We start from the raw sequence: 25010 nt of genomic DNA on the forward strand, positions 1-25010 counted from the left end.
TCTTCAGATTGGTCAACACAGAATGACTTATCCCTGCTACACATGTACAAGTTAAGTTAATTCCTGGCAGCCAGGGGTATGTTGGGATGCCTGGCATACCATACGCACTTTGGTGTACATTTAAGAAACGATTGCAAACTGGCAGATATGTTTTTTGTATAATTTGTATTATTCTTCTGCAATAATGAACCTGCTTGCTCACATTTTTCCCCTTTTTAAGCTTTGCAGAATTTCTTTAAAACCACAAAACTGGATTGTTAGATTAAAAATATGTTTTATGCTGCTTGCTTAAGAAGTCCTTCCATAAAGTAATTTAAATTGAGTAAAGCTGCTGCCTTAATTTAAGTTAAAATGGGTATCTAAATTTAATTTGTGAATTACGTGAATGGAAGCTAAACAATCCTAATGACTATGGGTATTAACTACCAACATGCTTAGTGAAACCTTTCATCATCTGAAGGATTGGAAAGCATTAAGGAATCAATAATTCTACATCCCAAAAGGAAAATACTTTATTATTCTTTATAGTATACTGTAGATGTATATATATATATATATTTTTAAAAAACCAAGTAACATAACTTAGTTGCAACTGGAAATAGAAGTTTATTGTTGCAATGAAACCTACCTCAACTTTTGGAAATAGGGAAGAAAGACACTTTTTAGTCAAAAGGTATGTAGGCAAATGACACGCCTCTGAAGTGCCCCAATTTTGTTACCCATAATAAATGAATATCCAAAAAAAGATTGGTCAAACCAACTAAAGATGTTGGAGTAAACTTTTATGGCAAAAACACATTTAAAAATTGTATTTTTTATAAGGATTTACAGATCTAGCCAAAAACGAGGGGGAACTCAGAAGACAAAAATGGACAAAAGTGAGTCCCCTCCAAATCAGAGAAATTTGGGAACTATGATAAAGAACAATGCAAACAACCAAAATATTCAAAGTGCTACATGCACCATTCAAGTTACTTACAAGGTAAACACTAAATACAGCTTTTAATGATGAAAAACATTGCAAGCCTTTGCTTGGTAACATTGTGATACACATTACACATGAACTCAAAATCCTTATTTCATGTTCTGACACTGTTAAAGCAATACACATAAGTAATGGCATGAGTCATATTTCAAATGAACCCCACCTACAAACATGAAACACCACCAGAAATAGATAATTCATGATCTAATATTTCAGTCAGGAATCTTAAGAGAAAGATGGCATATGTCCTGAACTGGGAATATAAAGGTTGCCCATACACATAATGAGCACAACAATGTAAGCATTGATAACCGTGAGCTTGGAGAAGGGGGAGAGGAGAGGTGGTCAACATGTAAGCAATAGCAAGCTTACAAATCCGAAATGCACATTAATGCTAAGGTCTTCCAAAGAAAATATGTTGGTTGCATTAGTGACCTCTCCTGAAAGTTATATTTTCCTGGCTATAAATAGGCTCAGGAATCCTAACTTCTCCTGATACATTAATTTGCAATCTTGTTCTATTGATTTAGAATTATAAATGTCAGATGTAGCCCAGCAACAAGCTTTTTCATAAGGATGTTAGCAATGAAAGCTTCTACTCATGACAGGTGTGCTTTGACATACATTGTAGTGGTAATGCTTTTGTCAAGTTTTTATACAAACTCTTGAAGAAGTGGGCCAATTTTTATACATATATGAACAAGTGAATGTTGAAATGGTTTTCTAAATGTTGCACATGCAAAACAAGAATCACAACTAAGCCTCAAAGACATAGAATATAAAAGCATATTAAGTTACTTTCTACCATCTGGCATTTTAAGTTAAAGATATTTTACTTTTTTTAGCTCACACTCCTGGACTTTTTAAACCATGCTTAAATGTTGAGACATAAGTTGGGGACTAAAGAGTATCCAAGGTCCTGAATCCTAGGTTGCTCTATTCAGCCAATAGGCTTTAACATTTGGCTAAATAACAAGCTTTACCAATTTACCACCATTTTTATTTGGTACTTTCCTTGAAAAAATACCTGGTGATCTTGCCACCACAAGGTCCTTATGCAAAACACCTACTATGGATGTAAGTTCAGGGTTTATATCTACTTGCTTGAGCCCACCACTTAAATTGTGCAACGAGTCACATTACCTATGATAAAAAGTCTCCCTGGAAGAAGGCACAGATGTGCAGGTAAAGTGCACCAACTTCACAAATAAAAGTCCATTTGTATATTAGATCAGTACGGGGTTCAGCTAAGAGTAAATTTAGGTAGTCCTAGAAGGTGGCACTTTAATCATAGAAGCAATTTTAAATGTTTTTACAACGTATTGGTTCAGCTGGAATTTTATTTATACTACTAAGGTTCACGTAGCTTTTAAAAAAAAAAAAAAAAATAAGGAAATAAGAATTACCTTTCTTTGACTTTGCTCCAATCTTCAGTTTGGAGGGCCAAGCAATCTGTGTATTTGTTTCTTCCATAATCTGCAGGAAGAAAAGCAAAACCAATGCATCTTTAGTAATTTAATAGTTCCCTTTTGGATTAAGACTGAATTCTCACCATTACAGCTAAAGTTCAGAGTCTGGACATGAAACCGCCTTAATAAACCATCTGATTAAACAGACAGCTTTGATCAGATACCAATTTTGGTTTCCCCCAGTAAATATCAGAAAGCTGACCATTTTAGCACATAAAAATAAAACATTTCCTACCATGTGGAATCAATCTGTGACCATTATAAATCCTCATTCAAGTATCCACAGAATTTTGGGTTAAAGTGATGGATTTTAAGCCTATAGGATAATGCATTAATAACACATTTGGTGCGTGAATGTAGCTAAAATACACATGTGATATATATATAATTTCTTCATACAGTCTCAACTACTCAATACATACTCAAAATGATGCTTCTAAATAAGACCACATTTTTTAAGCTTGGGAAATGTAAATGTGGTACTGAGAACCTGTCAAGCGAATGGTACTAAGAGCAACCACTGATAACACACTCAAGACATCTCTCCACATTCATCAGTGAAGCTTGGATGTGCCAAGCAATTTATATTTGATAAAAAAAAAACTCATGTATTTTGATAACGTGGTTCACAGCATACATTTTAAAAATCTTTACCTGCTCAGTGAAAACCATTAATGACACTCCGGCATTCCTTTAACTCAACACTATAGGACTATCAGCCTACTCCTATAGACTGATAGTAAATATGAATGTATTGTGCAAGACATCAAACAGAGTGTGTGTATCATTGCGAAAGAATAACAGGTAATATTATGTAATATAATAAAGTAGTTGGTAAGAATAAAAAAATAGAGGTTTTATTAAAAATTTAAGCTATGAAATGTGCGTGAATGATAAGATTTAGGATGACTTCATCTACTTGTCTTTTTTTTTTGATTACAAAGACAGCAAAGATATCACATTAAAATAAAAATTGACAAAACCCACAAATGAAAAGCTGGAAGCTTTGATATCCCAGTAAAAAACTGAGCAATTACCCAAGTCCATTACCATTAACATGGAGAATGGGAAGAAACAGGATATCAGCAAATCTAAGGAGTGCATAAATTATTATGAAATATATATATATATATATATATATATATATATCCCTCAAAAAGTTCTCACAATCTTCTATCCTACTATCCCTACCATAGTCATCTCTTTAGTAGTCTACGGTCATTTTTTTGGGGTGAAGCCAATCAACCAAACCACATTGAAATGTGGGAGGAAACTGGAGCACCCGAAGAATCTCCATGCAGATAGTGTCCTGGCCAAGATTCGAACCTGGGACCTAGCGGCGCTAACCACTGAGCCACCGTGCTGCCCATAAATACAACTGAGAGTCAATCTGCTTCTACCTGGACTAGTTTTAGGGTCCATTTATATTTTATATATATATATATATATATATATATATATATATATATATATATATATATATATGCCCTGCTTAATCTTTTACTGTAGTGGCCCAGGGAGGATAAACTTGAAAGGAACAGTTTATGCCATTTTGGTGAATACACTGCTTCACAATACATGCGTATTCACATCTATGTGATGTGTTGAACAGTCAGGTGAATAGTTTACTATGTTTATAGGCATTGTGGGCCCATTTAAAATGAATGAGATGTCCCCCACCCTAAACTGCTTGAGTGCCACTTAAGAGTACCAGCACCCGTGTGAATTCACATTTAGTGTATGCATTTGTAACAAAACCATAAACTGCTTCAGCTTTGATAATACTAACATTATAAAAAAATAAAAATGTATTGTCATTTCTCTAACATAAATCAGGCAAGTGAAATCAATTCGTGAGCTAAAAATGTTATCCAGTAAAAGCAATAGCTCTCCTTTATATCAGAAAATTTATTCTGCATCTCAATGATGTGTAATTACTTGCACCCACATTCAAAAGAGCACCTCTCCAGGACCTGTAAGAGAGAAATAGGTATCTTCCTAAAGGCAACACTATTTAATTTCTTCTCTAAATGCCACACCACAATCCACATTCAATTTTCATATGAGCTCTGAATCCAATTACAAAAGATTAGCAGATCACTAACAAAATGAAGCAAGATGCACATAATTGGAGATCGGATGTGCCCCCTCTATTTGTAACCTCCAGTTTTAATGGGAGTGCAGTTTTAGGCAAACATGTGCAGCTGGCTGGTTTACACAGAGGTAAATTCTAATCACGAACGCCACAAGTACAGAAAAACCTTAAATGTCTAGAATACTGCAAGGCCACGTCTAATAAATGCGTGATGCCACTCTCTTATGTGGACAAAGATTAAAAAAAAAAAAAAAAGATGCCCAGCCTCTGCTACATGGCCATTTACAGCAAAGTCACAAGGGTTGTAGAATTGCACAATTTATATAAATTTCCTCAATGTGATCCCAGCTCAAAGCAGAGTTCCCTGCCAAACCAAAGCTTAGAAATAAATCCTAATACAAAGTGAGAAACCCCAATTTATTTCACAGAAGTAAAAGCTGTATATGGCCAAGGATGAACAGCTTAGATACTTAGGAACACTGGTAGAGCTGTACATAACTTTGTAAACTGAAGCCAACACAACCACATTTTCAATGCCCAGCAGAACCCTCATTCAAAATGGCAAAGCAGCCAGAATAAACTATTAGGTATTGCAACAAGGGTACACCCTAGTCTTGAAAATTGGGGAATCATACTATGACCTAGCTTTCCAATGGTCTGACATTCTACCCTGAACAGTGCTTCAAATAATTGCTTAGGGAGCGAGAGTGCTGTTGATTAGAGATGTGTTCAAGAGATACACTGTTTGAACCAATGGAGAAAGGGGTCCGACTTTTGTTAGAGAGCCAAGGTCCGACTCTCCTGCTGGCAGCACAGAGTATTTAATCCCTTTCATCAGCAACTTTAATGGCATCTTTAAATGTGGGAAGACAAAATCTTTGTAAACTGGATTTATCTTAATGTTATCCAAAGTGTTTCATATGGAGACACTCAGAACCTGGTTGATAATTTTGCTAAGCAATTAATTCTCTAAACTCAACATAAGACAACAAACCTCTCAATCACTCTTGCAAGATTTACAACTGCTAGATATTTTAGCATAGTTTTAGTAAAACAAACTTCTTTAAAGACTGTAGACCAAGGAAGACAAATTGCAGTTTCAGATGTCATTGTCACTGAAAAGCCAGCAAAGACAGCACCGTAACATGAGCCAAAATGAGTCATCCCCTATCACAATCATGTTTGTTGAACCAACACATTGGCTTGTAATTGAAAACATATGCAAAAAGTACAGACTTAAAGCCACAGAAAGAAGCAATCACGATTTTACTAATTTAAACAGAACAGATGGAAGCAGATCATAGCTAAAGGACTACAGCAACAAAGACTTCATAAAATACCAATTGATTATTTAGAGATTTATTTACAGAACATCCATGGTAACAAATGACCACAAAGAATCAGTAGGCTGACCTTAAATTTAAAAAAAAAATATAAAAAAGTGTAAAAAACATAAAAAAAATAAATGTGACCTCTTGAAACCAATCAACTATTACTGGAAAGGTGAAACAACATATGGTCTCAAAGCCAAAAAGGCAAGAAATACCAGAAAGTAACATCTATTAGTCAGATTCATGAGGTTATTTGAGAGACTGCCAGAAGTATGCAAAGCTGTCATTAAAACAAAAAATTCAACACTTTTTTGTTTTAAACCATATTTCCTTATGTGTAGACAAAAAACAAAACAAAACATTGAATGAGTATCCATACACACCTCATACACACAAACAACACATTCACTCATTTGTAAATTGTGTGTATTTTGCAAAATGTAAAAGAAAAGCAGGCACAAGTATAAAATGGATAGATGATAAAAACCAAATGATCTTTTGAAATAATGAGCAAATCAATAAACAGATCAATATTAAACTTAGAATGTTTTAAAAAACCCTGCTGAAAAGAGAAAAAAATATTTATCTTTAACTGTGTTTCAGCCCTTTAACTAGGTTAGGCGATAGTTATTTATACTTTTCACAATCCTGTACACAAAAATAGGGACAGTTTCCCCAAACGCTGGTTGGGGGATTGGATTGCTCTGCACCTTGATCATTTATCTCCTCTTCCTCCCTGCAGATCTGCATCTTAAACCTCAGCTTTTTGTTTTAGTATTGCATTTGTTTTAGTATTGGGCACCAGGGATTGTAGCATTACAAGTGCAGGAAGAAAAGGGCAGCAGGAGCAGTTGTTTCACCAACGGTTAACAATCATAGCCCTCATCACTTCTTTTATGTCCAAACAGATGACCACTAAAACCCATAGGCTGTGAAGCCGGAGTTGGTGCATTTTCATCACCTCTGACTTTTGCTCAATAATTGCTTCCGGTTCCACAGGCCTGGAGCTATCAGGAGAAAACACTGAGAAAGAAAGCCTTTTGTTGGGCTCAAACTGGAAATGTCTTCAGTGTATAAACAAAGAATTTATTAAAGAGAAATGTACTGCGCCTCAGACAGAACACCACCAGTGCTGCTCTCCAGATGTTTGACCACTAAGACTTTGGGCAAGAAACCAATTTCTATTCCAGAAAACTAATTGTCCAGAGCATTTATCTTTGCTTAGCAACAATTGGCATTCCTGGAAGGGGATCTTCATGTCCAAAAACTTGCCAACATGCCAATGTGTTTCTGATTGAACATGCCTTGTTATGCTACAAACACGCTACAAATGTAATTTGTTATCTCCAGAAGAATTTCATGCATTTATTTTGCCAGTTTAGACTATTAAGTTCCAATTAAATAAATATATATATAAACACAGATTGTTTTAGTATTAAAGTTTTGCCCAGTAAAAAATTACAGAGCAAAAAGCATTTTAACAAAAGGAAGGCGATTAAAAAAAAACTCCACACAAACCAAGAAAGGTTTGTTTGAGCTGTTGCATGAATAAAAAAGGAAAAGGAAATGTATTTTCAATAGCTCCTTAGAAGTACCAAATGAGATGGTAGAGATCGTGTTTATAAAACTTTAAGATATGCATGATGGAAACAAAATAGATTGAATAACAAATAATAACATTTGTAACGGCTACAGTGAAAAATAGGGCTTTGTTTGGGGAAGGAGAACCTAATTTTTTCCACAGAATGTAATAAAGTCAAATTAAATTGGGTTAATCTGTTACATGTTTAAGAAAGGGCATTATGCCCTGTTCACTAAAACATGGTCTCATCAAAGGGAAATAATTATCCCCAGCTACATGCAAGCCAAATCTGTGAGTTTCAAGTGTTTAGAAAAATTATGCAATGGGTACGTATGTATGTCTGCCAGCTGCAGCATTGAGAAAGTCAGCTGCGTTGTTAGCTATTCTAGCAGTGACTTATACCACTTCAGCTTCTCTTGTAAACAGCGCTCTAAGTAAAACCAAGAAAAATATGATGATTGGCATACACTTTGTCTTATTTTTGTGGTTTAATAACTATACCCAAAACCTAAAAAAAAGTAAACTGCAAACCTAAAAATGTGTTTTGAACACCCAATGGACATGAAATTGACAGTTTTCATTCTGGCAACCATAATCTGCACCTGGCTGCCCTTTTAGCCTATTCCCAATATTTGCCAGTACTAACATCTTTTAAGAACCAGTGTCTGCAAAAGCACATGCCTTGTATGTTCACCAGTTCAAGTATCTCCTGCACACAACATCGGACACAGCAAACACAACAAGACACAAGATGAAGCTTGCTAAATGTAGTTGCACTTGAGTTGATAATGCTGATTAGGGTAATTTTCTTACATTCCCAGTTGTCTGGTGTTGTCTCAATCTGATAAAAAACATGTTTGTTTCAGGTGAGCTACCATCTAATAAAGATGAAAAAAAAAAGGATGAGATGCCTAAATTAAGTCCACAATTGCTATTCCATAGGTGTGTCTTGCTGTACCCAAAGTGTATGTACCCATGTCAGTAGTATAAAAGAACGAGATTCTGCTTACCTGAATAGCTACCAAACTGCCCCTCTCTTACCTATACAGGATGCCATTATGTCACCCTGAAAAGGGGTTAGCCCGTCACGTTATGTTTGAAATTAGCATGACCAGTCCAGTGCTAAACCCTGAGCATAAGGAATGGATGACATGTAGTGTCTGGGCAGCTCAGAAAGTTCCAAAGCATATGCAGTTATGTGCAAGCATGCGTAGTGCCATTCACATTGACATCCTATACCAGTCTCTATGGCATCACTCTCTTGCTACTCCATGTCATTCTCATTGCTGCCCTATTGCTGGTGAATGAGATTCGGTGACAATGGGGAATCTCAATCAGGACTCCGCTGTTGGCTATGTATCACTAAGGGCAGCATCTCCAATGTGACATGGTCCTTACAGATTACATTTGGGTACTGGTAAGGAAATAATAATGTTTTCAGAAGGGATATTAAAGCTTTCCTTGTATATTAACATCTATTTTTCTCCTTCACACCTTTGTGGTCCCCAGTGGTGAAATACTGCATGCACCTACAGCAGAGACACACTGCCATCTTTAGGCTGCAATTGCATCTGCCATGCTTTGTGCACGTAGGATTTTTTTTTTAATGAATGAAGCCTGCATATGATCATATACTAGCTGACAAAGTAATTGCAAGATCAAGAACAACTTTATTTCCTCTACTGTTAAAGCAGCAAGTTCCACAGAATCAGGCTTAGCTCACTTAGCCCAGAGCTACTCCGTAACAAAGTCAACATCTGAAATTATCTCTTGGTATTTCACAGCTCTTTCCCTTCCCCACGAGAGTACAAAACAGACCTCTGGGCTCTGCCTGATAAGTTTTACCAGGGTTTACTTTCCAACAGGAATATTTGATACATACTGGTGTACTTTCATAAATGCTCTATTTATGCTACTTTATTTCTATTTCATTTTGTCAGGTAAGCAAATTCTTTTGCCAGAATCAAAGGAAGTCATCATTATATCCCTATACCCAAGGCTAAAATGTTTAAAGTTATTTAACTACCTTTCCCCAAATTACAAAGAAAATATACAGGGAAAAATAACTAGTGGAAACTGGTATATGTTACTAAGGAGCGTTACTTGGCCAGCACAAAACTGGAATATGTAGAAAGAAGCTAAGGGGGAAATGTAAGGAGTGGACAAAATTGCAGATTATCTATAACTGCCAGAAAGTTTCCTATAGTTCAGTTTTCAATTTTTGTTGATATAGTAAAATGAGAGATAGTTAGGTTTGTTTGCAATAAAATAAAGGGACAGTAGCCACGAGACACATGGGTGAGTCATTAAATAGCAAGTGTGGCAAAAACTATGGAGAGCAATCATTTCTACCACCTTGTCGCTTCAATTTCTACCTGACCCAACACCCCCCCCCCCCCCTCCACCAACTGTCTCCCTTCTTACCTACCCTCCACATACTCCACCAGTAGTGTCCCCTATCAGTTTATTTATATCAATTATCAGGATCTACACTATGCACACCTGTATTCCACTGGGGTATGGGAATGTCAATTCATACATTAAATGCAGTAACAAAATATGCGCCTACTAAATATAGACTATATTTTTATCCTAATTATGCAAATCAAATATCTGCCAATTTAAACTGACATAAAATGTCCAAAATTCATCTCAGAAAAAGATAATAGAGGAAGAAAAAAACTTTCAAAAGAATAGCCAACTTTAGATTCGGTTTTAAAAGTTTCAGCTGGTGTACTACAAAAGTTTCCTGTGTCATGGAGTTCTCATAGGAGCCAAAGTGAGTCATTCACAGCAAATATATTCATGTAACCAATACTACTTCTAAAGAGAATTCGATTAAAAACTCCTGGAGATTGGGTGGTAACCATATGGACTGATTATCATCCTTTTATGACACAGATCTGAATCTTTATAGTCTAGGCAGGAAATAAAGTGGGTGTCACATTGCATAGCAGACAGACCTGCTACAGTTCCCATGGGCTTAAAAGTGCTAGAGACTAACATTCTACATTAGACTGTCAGTTTAAAAATATTTCTGGTCAAAAATCTCAAGATCTTAAGCAAGGCCAGATCATTATATATACAGGGGCTCAATGAATAATTAACTGCTATACATGGTATAATTATATTCTACATTAACCTAATGTAAAGAAAGTTTACACTATTGTGCTGGCCTAAATACAATATATGAATCATATTTACAAAAACATGAAATTACATTGGAGAAGGGAGGAATGAATACATGAAAATTTTATATTTAAAAAAATGAAGAATCTAAGCAGCCAAGATTTCCAGGCGGGTCAGATGCCCAGTCGCCCAATCTGCTCTGTGGTTCTGTCTGCCATAGGGCTTGGCAAATAGGACCAACCATTCAATACATCAGAAGTGTGTTAGTTGCGGAAGATTCTTCAGCTGCACTTATTTTCAAGACAGAAAAGATCAGCACAATGGGCAGGAACTTATTAATAGTCTGGTAATTAAGAAATGAAAATGAAAAGATGTTCGCCTTGCCCGTACCTTAGAGAAGATCTAGTGTTCATTTACACAAGCAGTGAATGATACCATTTATTAGAATTACATCTTGTTCATACATTTACTGACTCAAGTACAAGAATCTTGTAAACTGCATGCAACATTGTTAGGCCACCTGCTAAACTTCAAACAGAGCATCAGAATGGCAAAAAAAGTGACTTTAAATGTGGCATGGTTTCTGGATCAAGACAGGCTGGTCTGAGTATTTAAGAAACTGCTGTTTCGCTTGGATTTTCTTGCACAACAATCTCTAGGGTTAACATAGAATGGTAAATCACTCAATCAAATTGAGTGAGTGACAGCCCTCTGGGTGAAAATACCTCGATGATTCCAAAAAGGAGAATCTCCAGACTGGTTGATAGACAACAGTATCTCAAATCACCACTCGTTACAACCAAGTTATGCAGAAGAGCATATCTGAATGCACAACATGTTGAACCTTGGAAGACTGGAAAAACATTGCCTGGTTTGAGGAGTCCCAAACTTTGCTGTCACAATAAATCGCACCTAAACTCAGAATTTTCACTTTAAAGAAAAGGGTTCTCTACCGTTTTACGAAAACTAAAACATTTTGTTTTTTTTTTTTTGTTTTTTTTTTAGTGCAACACCTTTTTTGAAAAAAATAAAATATAAAAAAAGGGTGCAGACACACATGCGCAGTGAGGTCAATAGGTTTTTTCCCAATCTACGTCACCCGATCCCGCAGCTGCACAGTGCGAGATCGGGTGACATAGGAAGAAGAACGTAGAAGAAGAGAGGAGAAGATGCCGGCGCCGGGTCGAAGACAGATACCGGGAAACCTCCCAATGGATAGTCTGCCCTGCGAGATTGAAGGTAAGTGTGATTTATTGTTTTGGGTTAGTTTTGGGTTTACTTCCGCTTTAGGAAAAACAGAATCACAATTTGGCATCAGCAATATGACACATAGATGCACCCTGCCTTGTATCAATGGATCAGGCTGGAGGTGGTAGAGTAATGGCATGGAAGTCATTTTCTTGGGTCTCTTAGTACCAACTGAGCATCATTTAAATGGCACAGCCTACCTACAGTCCAGCAGGAAAATGCACCATCTCAGGCTGGTTTTTGGACATGACAAAATCATTCACATTGCTCAAATGGCTTCCACAGTTGCCAGATCCCGTCCACTGGGAGTACCTTTGATATGGGGTATAACAAGAGATTCTCATCATGGATGATCTGCAACTGATTTGCAGAAGTACATGATGCCATCATGTCAGTATGGACCAAATTCCCTGGGAAAGGTTTCTAGCACCTGGGTGATTCTATGCCATAAAGAATCACAACAGTTCTTAAAGAAAAAAGGGGTTACACCATGGTACTAGTAAGGTACCTAATCAAGTGGCCAGGGAGAATATACTGTATATGTTTACTTGTGGCATGCATGTATATTAGGACTCAGGAATAAGCAACCAGCTTCTGTAGCTAAGTTAAACTAGAACCTGTACTTCCTAAACAGCTGGCGTGATTATGGTTATCCATGAATTACAGGTTATGTGTGTACATTTTAGCCCAGGGGAGTCTATGGGCAGTTTATAATGTTCTCTCAACATCTGCAAACCGAATATTTTTCCTTTACTTGGATTACAAAGATGAATAAACAGAACATGGAAAATCTGTCACATTCCAAAATCATCAATTCTTGCAATGGAATTATACTAATATATTCCAAAATATGCAATCTAACATTAAACATAATATGGTTTAGCCCAGAGAAAGAAAACGTCAATGAGGCCTTAACGGTCGATGAAATTCAACACTGCAGTTGAAATGAGAAACTTTCAGCTAACTGGATGGCTCAATAATGGGTAACATTCAGCATTCAGACTGAATCAGGTAACATGACCTAAGTGAGCAAGTGCCAATACATGGCTTTTTAATGACTAATCTGAAGGGAACTATATCCTGGAAGGCTTCTTTATAGACTGGGGTTTTCTGCTCTTATGATTCAACCATCAACACAGCTCAATTACAATGTAAATGGGAGAGGGATACTGATGTATCACTAAAGCAGTGTTTCTCAACTTTTTAACATGGAGGAACCCCTTCAGGGAACCCCTACTGTAATTATTAAATTCACAGCTCACAGAATATTAGTATGGGGTCAGTAGGAAAGTTACCTCTTACATTGCTGGCCAATGGGAAGAATATCACCCTTACAGATAGCCAAAAAGACTATGTGTGCCGGTTAAATTGTCCCGAGATTCACAAATTGGTCATTGCTCAAGGAACCCCTAGAAACCTCTAAAGGAACCACAGGGTTCCACAAAACCCTGGTTGAGAAACATTGGCCTAAACATTAAATACATGTTTTGGTCCTAAACACTATATATTTTATATTTACACACACAAACAACATACCAACGATGCATTTTCTTACAAGGCCTAAAATATTGAAAGCTACCAAGATGGCAAAATTCCATTTTCCCCCCCCTAATTGTTTTCCAAGGGACCCTCTTTTCTACACTGCATATACAGCTGAGTAATAGAAAACTTTTCTACTAATCTTACAACACAATGCTTCTAAATGCATTAGGCAAGAAAGAGAAGCAGACACAATGATGAGCTTGTTAGGTAAAGTGTCAGAAGTGGAAACAATTGAAAACCACTGGCTAGGTATTGACCTAAACACTGCAACAACTCTTCCTATTGAAAGTGATTTGGGCTACGTTAAACATAGGGGTTCTTGACAAATACTTTTAAAATGCTATCCAAAAAAATAGACTTATTTTAAAAGCTTACGCAGGGATGGGACAATCCAACCCACCATTGCCAATGCACAAAAAAGTCAAGAGACATTATTTCAGTAAGATGATGACAATCACGTAAATGTTAAAGCCTGTTGAGGTAATCAGTGTTCCTATCAGCCCCTTGCTTCGGTTAGTGACTGAAGGTTAAAAAGCATAGCCTGCACAATTCTTCACTGAAAAAACCAACCACCCTATGGGGTAGTTGTGACGTGCCATGCCTGTATTCATTGGGGCTAAACATACCAATAGGCCGAATATGTTCTAAGTGCCAGTAAGATGTGATGTGCTGTGCTAACACAACAGATATATGCAATAACTTTGACTGAAGCCATTACTAGCAATTTTCATATTTGGAAGATATTCCGTATTGCCAAGCAGCTTTAAGCTGATATAAATTCCTATGTAGACACAAAACAGGTACCCTGCTGCACAATTACTTTACTCCAAGAGATAAACAGAGTAGCATATGTTTTTCATGAACTACTAGTTAAAACTATTATTATACTTTCCATTAGCACGGTACACAGATTTACTTTGGACCAATTACATTATTTTTCCTAAACTGTTAACCACTATTTACTTATCTGGCATCCTAAAAATAAACACAGAGTTCTGTATACTGAATTCACTTAACCATGAACAAAAGCATAAACTTTAATGCCCACTGCTGAAAGTTTTGTCACTTCACCATATGGAACCATTTAAGATACAAGTGCGTGCAAAATTGCTTATGATTTTCAAGTGTCTCATGAACACTTTCTAAACCAGATGGCTGAAGCATCAAGAAACTGAAATACAATGTAGGAAAGAGGATTAATCAATTTAAAAAACAGACACTTTCAACTAATGCACCTTTCTTACACCTAAAAAAAAACAAATTTTAGCCTACTGCATACAGGTATTTTTCATAGCTTGCCATTTTCCTTTTCGACAACAACAAGTTAAATGTGAAGCGCACAGATTACCACAGTGTAACATGCTATTTTCATCTGGCAACTCAGAGGAGAAAAGCATAGGTCTATATAAATGTGTGGTAGTCAGTGTCTGGAGTATTATTCAGAATAGAGAAGAGAAGAGAAAAGGGTGTATATAGGAAACAGACTCATGGGGCCTATTCTGCAACTAAAAGGATTAGTTACTTTTACCCTTCAACCCATGGATAGGTCTAAATCCTCCTAGAATCTGCAAGGAAAAATGGTAGATTGGTAAATGCATCTATTTTTCTCGCTTTCCTTTTAGCATGAGCACTGCAGCATATGTGACTGCCTATGTTTGCAGCATTACTATGTCAGGCCAAGTTTCATTCTAAGGACAGATACCAGGTCAAATTCGGTACTAAAACTGCTTTCTACTACTAATGAATATAGATTGGCAATAAGTTATGGCTTATCAATAGCTGAAGTAAAGCTTTAAACCTAACCAGAGGTTCAGAAGCTTAATAGTATACCACACCCTTAATATAACTGTAACATGCATTTTTTTTCTAATTTCAGGTTTTCATATTTTGCACTACACTACACAAATCAAGACTAATTACAAAGCAATAACAAAATGAAATTAGCACAGTTTATGCCCAGCAGGACACTCACGCTGTCATCTACTACTCAAACGTTATAAGCCAAAACAGGTCAAGAAGCAGCTGAAGGTATATGCAAATCTTAACTTTCTCTTTCTTCAACCTGCCTCTTGAGATTCTTTTTTCATGAGTGCCAATATTACCAAATAAAATTTGACATCAAGTGTGGAGCAGAGCCACACAATAACCCATTAGGATTGGCATACAGCACTGCGTAATATGTTGGCGATATATAAATCCTGTTTAATAATAGTAGTTATAAGATTATCACTTCAGCTGTCTACACTTCCAGATCCACCAGTCACAAAACACAAGGTGGCACTTTAGTGCCAGTTAGGGACAACTTGTAATGGTGTACAGCGTATCCAAAACTTAAGGCTTGAAAATGCAAATAAAATTATGGAAATTGTAGGGGAGGATCAAAGGGAGGAAGAAATCTACTTCTATAAATGCATGGAGAGAGCTTACATAATATTTATTGTTTCTGTAGAGGGAAGAGAGCTGTCCCAGTTACCATTCAACCAACAGCTTGTTCAACATGGTTCTATGTTTGAAGTTTATTCTAATGAATCACTGATCTGCTCTCAAGTGTTTATGTAGTGGAGCAGTGCGTATTTCATCAACTCCCATATCTAACACGGACAAAGGAACAAAAAAAAGTTACATAAGCAGAAGTATGAAAGATTAGCATGGAATAATACAGAAGGTGCATAAAAAGGTCTGCATTTCTTCACACAGTGATGAAGTGTGTAATATACCTTCATACATTTTTTGTTTTGTATAGGTTACTATAGTAATGACGAATACAAAAACTTGAGACAAGTCAGACCCAAGCTACATGTATATCTTTAAAACATTAAATGCTTCCAAATTCTGTATTCTTTTAAGCAGGTCGAGTCAAAGTTCTTTAACAGGAATCTAGACCCAAATGGGTTGTGTATTTACATTTTCATTCTGGCCTAGTACAAGTCATGCCAATCAGTGATTCTGTTATGACTCTGATAGAAAATATTAGCTTTATACAATAAAGGTTATTTGATTTCCTAAAGTTGTAAAACTACTTTGTACCAAAAAAAGTTTTGTAGTAAAATGTTTGCTCATAAACTACTGATAAAAGGAAATGACCGAGAATAAAACTTTTGTTAGGAATTTGTTGTATCAGTTGTAACTTGTGTAAAAAATCAATCATCCACAGACCCAAACTGTCAGACATTGACAAGTCTTCACATTTAGACATCTTCTGGTCATCATTGGTCTTGAAAATATTCAAATATATTAAGGGGTATGTAAAGCCAAAATCTATTTTTCAATATATTTGGAATCATGCCTCATGGTATCCAATTATAATCCAGGTATAAAGTTTCTTATCTGGAGATGGTGCCATTCTGTAAAAGCCTGAAAACACTAAGTGACCTGCAATTTGCAGCAGAGATGTTGGTTTGTTGTGGGCTCCTTCAGTTGGCTAATGGTCGGTACAGTTGTATTGTCCACCTGCAAAGTGCTAACACTGGCATGACTTCCAAACAAGAAAAATTTCAAAAGAATTACAAAATACTACTCTGCTTAAGAAGATTGTATACAGCGAGGCATGATACCAAAATACCTAAAATAACTTTAGGTTTAAAACACCCGTACACTAGTAAGTGGTTTACGTCTTCAGCAAATAGAGAACTTAGGTTTAGTTAAGCACTAAATGGGGACAACATTCGTCGTAGAACAGACAGCCATAAATAGCTACACTGCAGGTAGTTGGCCTGTTTAGTATGGACAGTTAAGGAAGCCAATTTTATCAGATTTAAACATGAAAATAATACATCCTATGTCTGGCACCCATGTTAATAAAGGCGCTGGTTTCTGAACAGCTCGGCAGGAGACTGGAAATAAAGCAGACTGTCATACATTTGCAGTTATTCTGCTGGCTAGCTGAATAGATTTCAATGTAAACTTTCAAAACTTTGGTGATATTTACTTAAAGTCTGATACAATACAGAAACAAAACTACATTTATAGACAGAACAAATAGATCAGAGTTTCTAACCTGCCCATATTTTTTATTATCACTTACATGGGATAGATATGAACATCTAATACAAGCACTGCTTTTATTAAAACGGAATAGATAAAAGGTTTTTGTTTTGTTTTTTTATATCAGTGGTAAACAGTGAGAACCTAAAGTATTTATTGCGGTGTGCCAATTAGGAGGATTAACCTTTCTTTCAGTAGAGATTTAAGTGGTCCACAGGTCAGTGTGGTTAGAGCTCTACTTTTGTTTTATGGAAAGCTAAATTTTAAAGTTTTACTGTAACACTTGGTTTGGTATCAGTTTTTTTGTCCTATAATTGGATAACCAGTTATCTGATCTGTACTATCAGTCAGTGTCAGCTGGTGCCCTGGTGATTTTAACCATGGTAGCATATCACTTCATAGCATTGGCAGTTTTGGTATGTGTTCCCCTATACTAGGAACAGCAGAATGCTGCACTACTAGTGTTCCTGCAGCCATTTTTACTGCCTGGGACATCACATGTTGCCCCTGACATGATGAGTGATTGTCAGTGGCTCTTTTTCCTACAGACAGCTATGCCAGCAGCAATATCTCATTGCTGAATCCAAGACTGTACCCTTCTTCTCCTATATCTAAAAAGGAACTCCCATAACCATGGTAGGCAGTGCCGAGCAGAATCAGAAAAAATGCTGCAGGTCTGTGTTTTATTCTTTTCTTGTCAAATGAGCATGCAGTAAATTAAAAGTGTAAGCAGCTCCAAAGACAGACTATGTTATAGGGCTTCCCAACACAGGAACAGTTGCCGTCTCATGCTGTATACCGTCTGATCAGCCAGTTGACTTGTGTCTATACACCCTTCTCTGTATCTCCTAATAACACTTACCTAAAGAATCCAGGAGGTTAAAAAGGATTGGTCAGGATCTCATATGCACTGGTCTTGTTTTAAATAAAATACCCACAGAACACGCATACTTTTACAACTAATTTTCTGAAAAACAACATTTTTTAGTCCTGGAAAAACTTTGACCTGAATTTAGGACTATTTTAAAAGGATGAAGGATAAACCAGTGGAACACTAAATTTTTTATTATAGATTATTAATATATACATTTTGTGTAAAAAAAAGAAAAGAAAAAGAACCTACCTTTTGAAAGAAATCTTCGCCACTTTTGCCTTTGCCTTCAGCAGCAGCTGTAATTAGAATAAATGTTCATTTAGTGATGGGAAGGATATTGTATTTGCACACGTTTACTTTTAATACATTTAGGTTAAAAACACTTTACAAAGAAAGATAATCTGGACATATCTACTATTGTGATTTACAAACTTAGTGAAAAAAAAATGTCTTGACAATCCCTCATTGTTCCCTGTAAAGACTGTAGAAACTGCATGTCAGAGGTAGCGCAGCAGCCCCATATCAAGCCTCCATGTTTCACAGTAGGTATGGTATTCCTTTCTTCACCTGTGGACATAGAACAGATTTGACTTGCCGAAAAGCTCCAATTCTGTCTAAGCCATTCAAGCAACATTCTTCCAGAAGAATTCATTTCAGCAAATTCCAGTGTGACTTTTTTTGTTTTTATTTCAACAGTACAGACCTCCTGGGTCTTCATCTACTAACCCCACTGTCACTCAAAAAGAGACTGATATTGTGATCAGGCACTGAAGGACTTTGACATGGAATTCAGCTTGCATTTTAAATGCTGTATTTTGATTTTTGTCTTTTTTCTAGTTTGTTAAATTTCCCACTCTGGCATTTTCCTTGTGCAGCCACATGCAAGAAGGTTGGCTACATTTTCATTACCCCCAAAATCCTAATATTTGCAGGTATTTTGTAAAGGAAAATCAAGCTGCTTAAAGACGTATTCTAGCCTTGGTCTTTAACATGTTCGTCCGATAATTTCTGAGATCTCCTCAGACAATGTTCTCCTTTGGTTTGGTATCATCATTTTGCCACAGTGAACAGGGATCAGGCATAAAGCACTTTTCAATGAACTGTAACCAATTTGACTTACCCTCTCATCCTAAGTCACTCACCCACGGCAACTGTGCTTGTGCGTTGCAACGGCAACTGTGCTTAAGTCACTCTCAAGCACAGTTGCCGTGGGAGAGTGACTTAGGATGAGAGGGTAATATGGATCCACTAACATACAGTATATATTTTAAATAAATATGTAATATAGAGTGCACAGATCTGCAATCACGGATGCAAATACACTGCAGCCCTGTCGGAAAATATCAAGAGAGAAAATCCTTATTGACATGACTGGAGAAACAGCAGAAATAATTGGAAGGGAGGAATCATTATTTCACTATTACTAATAGTATTTCCTTAAGCAGACTTGCCCTTGGCCTTGTGCTAGTTTCTACTTTTGAACACCGCTTATTTTAGCTTTTTTACAATTTGCATCCAAATGTTCCCTCAGTGGCCTGCCATACCTGCTTTCAGCCCAGTTCATTGCAAGAGCTATTGAATTACTGAAGACTACTCCAATGAAAATATTCACTGGTTGAAACAGGTGTTAACCATTAATGTCCACAAGCCCAAGTTGGCTTTATTAATTATATAGGAAACACGTGTAAAAATTGTACTTCATCACATGGACTATAAAAATTTGACTTTTCTATTTATTGTTTTAGATATTAAAAAAAAAATGAGAGCTAAATGTAATTAATAAAAAGAATGAACAAGAGTCCACTTGCCTTGCTGACTCAACTGCTAAAGAAAATTCAAGAACTTTGCAACTGTGAATTTGAGCCGTTATGCAATTAAAAATTAAATGTAGTGAAATGCTAAGACCCTACAGTGATCAATACCAATAATAAGGCCAGTTCAACAGAAGCAATTCAGGAAAACTGAGTTAAATGCAACTGGATTCCTTTATTCTATTTCCAAGAGACAAAATATCTTTGGTCAATATTACCATCAGCTCCACTTCTGTTCCCATTTTCCTTTCTTCTAAGTAACACCAAAGCATCTACGGAGGTTGAACTGTAACACAATTTTGCACTTGTTTTAGGGTTCTAAAATGTTGCACAATTCTATTACTAAGGCAAAATCAAACAGATATTTCAGTTTGATGAGTTATAGTCCCAGAATTAGTTATTGTTTAAAAAGCTCAATAGGAACTCCCATGATGCCATAAACAATGCCATAAACAATGCCATTTTACTCAAATAGAAAATCAGACAACTTCTCTATCTTCTAAATTGTAAAGCCAAATGTACACTTAAGCCAGACCTGCACAAACTACCAAATGACATAGGAGTCATTCATTCAATTACAATTAAGATATCTGCCCTTAAGATTTAGGTAATGTAATGAGTTACCCTACTATTAGTAGATGACTTTTACACATGTATGGATATTGTAAGATTAAGTAGTAATTAACATTTTTTATCCAGAATAGTAATGCATCTGCAATTGCTATGAGTGATATATGGCTGATGAGGATGGGTAATAAAACTGGAATGAATACAAAAGGTCTACAGAAACTATCCTGTAATAACATTCCAACTTGCCATCAGCCTGGGGCTTCTATATATAGCCAGATAGTGCCTGTTATTTTACACAAAACCTAATCAGGTTGCATTTTTAAATGATGAGTGCATTTGGTGTTCACATAGTTTAGTGTGTTAATGATTAGCAGTCAAGGTTACTCATTTATTGTGGACTGGAGTTTCTGGGTTACTTAAATTGGTCATATCACCAATCTATTACAACCTCTGTGATTAATGAAAGCGAAGTATTTAACATTTTTTAAATATTTTAACCTATTTAGCTTGATGTGGAGCCTTCGATTATAGTCGATTTAAATGCAATGAGGGAAATGTTTTTGAGTTAACTGAGACTTCTATTGACTTAACTTCTATGGATCCTTCCAATGTACAGTAACCTGACACAAACGTTACATGAAGGCTCCTTGCATGCCATGATAACCAACCAGCGGATCAGTGGTCTGGAACTTCTTCAGTCTTCAGTAAACTATGGAGGCTTTATTTTGCAATTATTGTCATTTTCGGGACTTTTCAAAACTGAATTTATATGGAAAAATATGGCAGGTAGCTCTAAAACAAGCACCAAGCGATCTCTGCCTTGGTATCAAATGTCAAGCACTCCAATCCAATATCACCTTTATGATCCCAGCACCTTAATGCAGAAAGACACCTCTTGACAGAATAACATTTGAAAGACGCTGATACACTGCACCATTCTTTGAAACCCAGGTCATACTTAATGCCTTGGTTTCATTAAATATATATGTTTCTTTTCCAAGTAGAAACAAATGTGAGTGTACTTTATAGAAATACATACAATGAAAACTTTATTTTCTGCAAACTGAAAGCTAGAAAGCATACGGTCCCACTTTTTACTTACAACCAATAAACATTCGTCACAAAGGTCCTGCATCAAAAACATTCACAAACCTAAATGTAGAGAGCAAGTCTGATTAACAACTGATTTCCTTAAAAAAGGAACCAAAAATATTTTTTTTAGTCTATTAGTTGTGGTCACATGACTACCTACAACTTTCTTAGGCTTCTTATCAGAGTAGGGACAGGACTAATAATGGTCACAATGCCTCTGTGATAGTGGTCACACTGCATATTCAGTGCATCTTTCCTTTTCCCAAAACAGGAAACAAGGACACAGCAATTGCAGGATTATTAAGGAGATACATAGAGATGAAAAGCATAGCTTATTTCTTATGATTGTTTAGGTGTTCTTTAAAAATGTTAAAGCTTGCATGGCTTTCCACTTTAACAACTTAAGCTGACCTTATGATGAATAATGTGATCACGAGTTGTCTTCAGTGTAAAAAAAAAAAAAAAAAAATCAACCAGCATTCCGATACAAAAGAAGCTAAATGTATATGCAGATTTTGACAGGTCTCCATCGTGGCTTATACTAGACTTTATCATTAGGAAACCCTGACATATTTTGGTTTTTAGGTATATCGACAGTAAAAACTAAAAGATCAGCAGTGCTGATCAACAAGTGATGCAAGAAAGGAGAAAACAAAAGTAATTTGTTTGATTTTTTTTTTCCTTAAATGGCAACAGTTTATGATGCAGTGAAGTTCTTTAGAAAGCAAGACTTTATGATTACGTAAAACTATGAAAAGCCTGGCTATGATGGAATTCCAAACTTGCTGCAACCTGGAAATGCCCAACCTTTCAGGGCCCTATCCTGCCTTATCCGCTCTCCTGCGGCATTCCTGATTATTTGTATACACAGCTAGCTCTACATGGAGAATCATGGCAGAATAAACATTTACAATTCACCAGCCTGGTTGACATTTTCTGCTTAGCCCAAGCGTTACCTGCACAGTCTACAAACCAAAGTTAGATAGTCGCAGCTTATATAAAGGGCCATGGAATGGAATATGTTCTTCTGTGGGGGTAATCATGTGATTGTACAGTAATTGTGCTGGAATATGCTGTTTGCCCCTCTGCAGCTGAGAGAAAACGCTGCTTCAGCATAGATCAAGTTAAGAGTCAGCCTAGCTACCCTAGGATTGAAAGCTTCAGGAAAGAATCCACAGGTAGTCAAATTAGGAGGAACACACCAAGAGAGACACTGGGGGCATGTCATTATAAAAGGTATGGGTAAAATTTCAATGTGATGGATGGCCTTAACGCCCATTAGGGAGCCTCAGGTTGTGGTTTGGGTACTGGCAAAGCTCAACATTTGAGAATTCCATACAACTTCAGCTGCCTGTATCCCCCTATAGTGACCTACTCTGTATCTCTATAGTACATCGCTTTAGAGACTACACTGCTGTTCTGCATAATAGTGAAGCATCAGAACTAGAAACAAAATGCAAGCAGTTTTCTCTACTGTTACATACGGACAAAACCCAACAATTTCACTGCTTCTGAACACAGGATCATGAAAACAAAACCCTACAACTGGGTGGTACAAGCTAAAGCAAAACCAGAAACCACCGTCTCCAATTTCTCCCAGTGTCTATAGCTGTTCATTGAGTCGGCGGCTCTGAAATTCATAATATCAGCTGAACACCATTTCAGCACTAATTACTTTATACAAAACATACTGTGGGTCTTAAAACGTTTTGAGGGGTGGACCAATTCTGAAACCAAGCCAGGACTAATAAACATACCCCTATTCCAAATTCTTGTAGTCAAAATGATGTACCACATTACTCCCAACATACATTTTAATTCAGCCTATCAAAGCGTAGCTTATTCGCCTCCACTTAACCTTAAACCCAGGATCACTGGATTTTAATGTAGCCCATTCAACCATAGGTCGTTTGCTGCATAAATATACAATCATCTTAAGTGCAAGCATGATTATCATCTGAAGCAGTCATATTATACACTGTGCAGTCTACCTTGCCCTTTCACCTAGGGCTCTTTCACAAACCTAAATATGCAATTAATGTTGTAGGAAAGTATGCAAGAAGGTTTACAGCTGTGGTGCAGAAATAAAAAAAATATAAAAATTCACCATTGGAATTTTCTTTCTTACCACAAATAAAATCCAAAGTTCTCCCTAAAGAAACACATTGAATGGTGTTTATCAAACTTATACATCAAAGTAATATTATTATGCAAAATAAAGACCTTATACAGTGAGGGAAAGAAGTATTTAATGCCCTGCTCATTTTGTATGTTTGACAAAGAAATGACCAGTCTATATTTGTAATGGTAGGTTTATTGTAGGTGTGAGAGACAGAATAACAAAAGAACCCTCAAAAACCCAGTGCTCAAAAGTCAGAGCTTGATATGCATTGTAATGAGTGAAATAAGTATTTGATCCCCAATCAACCACCAAGATTTCAGGCTCCCAGGTGTCTTCACTGTATGCAAGTAAGGAGCCAAGATTAGGAACACCCTCTGTAAAGAAGTGCTCCTAATCCAAGCTTGGTATAGTACCTGTATAAAAGACACCTGTCCACAGAAGCAATCAATCAGATTCCAAACTAGCCACCATGGCCAGGACCAACGAGCTGTCTAAGGATGTCAGGGACAAGCTTGTAGACCTAAACAAGGCTTGACTGGGCTATAAGAATATCGCCAACAAGCTTGGTTAAAAGGTGACAACAGTTGGCGTGATAATTCGCAAATGGAAGAAACACAAAATAACTGTCAGTCTCCCTCGGTCTGGGGATCCATGCAACATCTCCCCTTGTGGAGTTGCAATGATCATGAGAACAGTGACAAAGCAGCCCAGAACTACAGGAGGGGGAATTGTCAATGATCTCAGGGCAGGTGAAAGTGTTGTGGTCAGATGAAACTAAATTTGAGCTCTTTGGTATCAACTTAACTCGCCATGTTTGGAGGAGAAGGAATGCTGCCTATGAACCCAAGAACACCATCCCCACTGTCAAACATGGAGGTGGACACATTATGCTTTGGGGGTGTTTTTCTGCTAGGGGGTCAAATCTTGGGTAAGCACCTGCTTCCCTCAGCCAGGGTACTGAAAATGGGTCGTGGATGGGTAATTCCAGCATGACAATTACCCAAAACACACGGCTAAGGCAACAAAGTAAGGGCACAAGAAGAAGCACATGAAGATCTTGTAGTGGCCTAGCCAGTCTCCAGACTGGTTAATAGGGAATCAAATACTGGTTTCACTCATTATAATGCACATCAAGCTCTGAAATTTCAGCAGTGGGTTTTTGAGGGTTCTTTTGTT

The 25010-nt window shown here is 36.8% G+C and overlaps 1 protein-coding gene across 1 annotated transcript in view; it reads right to left on the minus strand.

The window, feature by feature from the left end:
- Positions 1-25010, minus strand: part of BICC1 (BicC family RNA binding protein 1) — a 100214-nt gene that overhangs the window by 39715 nt on the left and 35489 nt on the right. Inside the window, exons 2-3 of the mRNA XM_072424893.1 lie at positions 18489-18535; positions 2392-2461 (exon numbers count right to left, since the gene is read on the minus strand). Of these exons, the coding sequence (XP_072280994.1) occupies positions 2392-2461; positions 18489-18535 (117 nt within the window). The remainder of the gene's footprint in view (positions 1-2391; positions 2462-18488; positions 18536-25010) is intronic.

This window comes from Pyxicephalus adspersus, chromosome 10 (assembly GCF_032062135.1).
Source record: "Pyxicephalus adspersus chromosome 10, UCB_Pads_2.0, whole genome shotgun sequence".
Taxonomy (NCBI): Eukaryota; Metazoa; Chordata; class Amphibia; order Anura; family Pyxicephalidae; genus Pyxicephalus; species Pyxicephalus adspersus.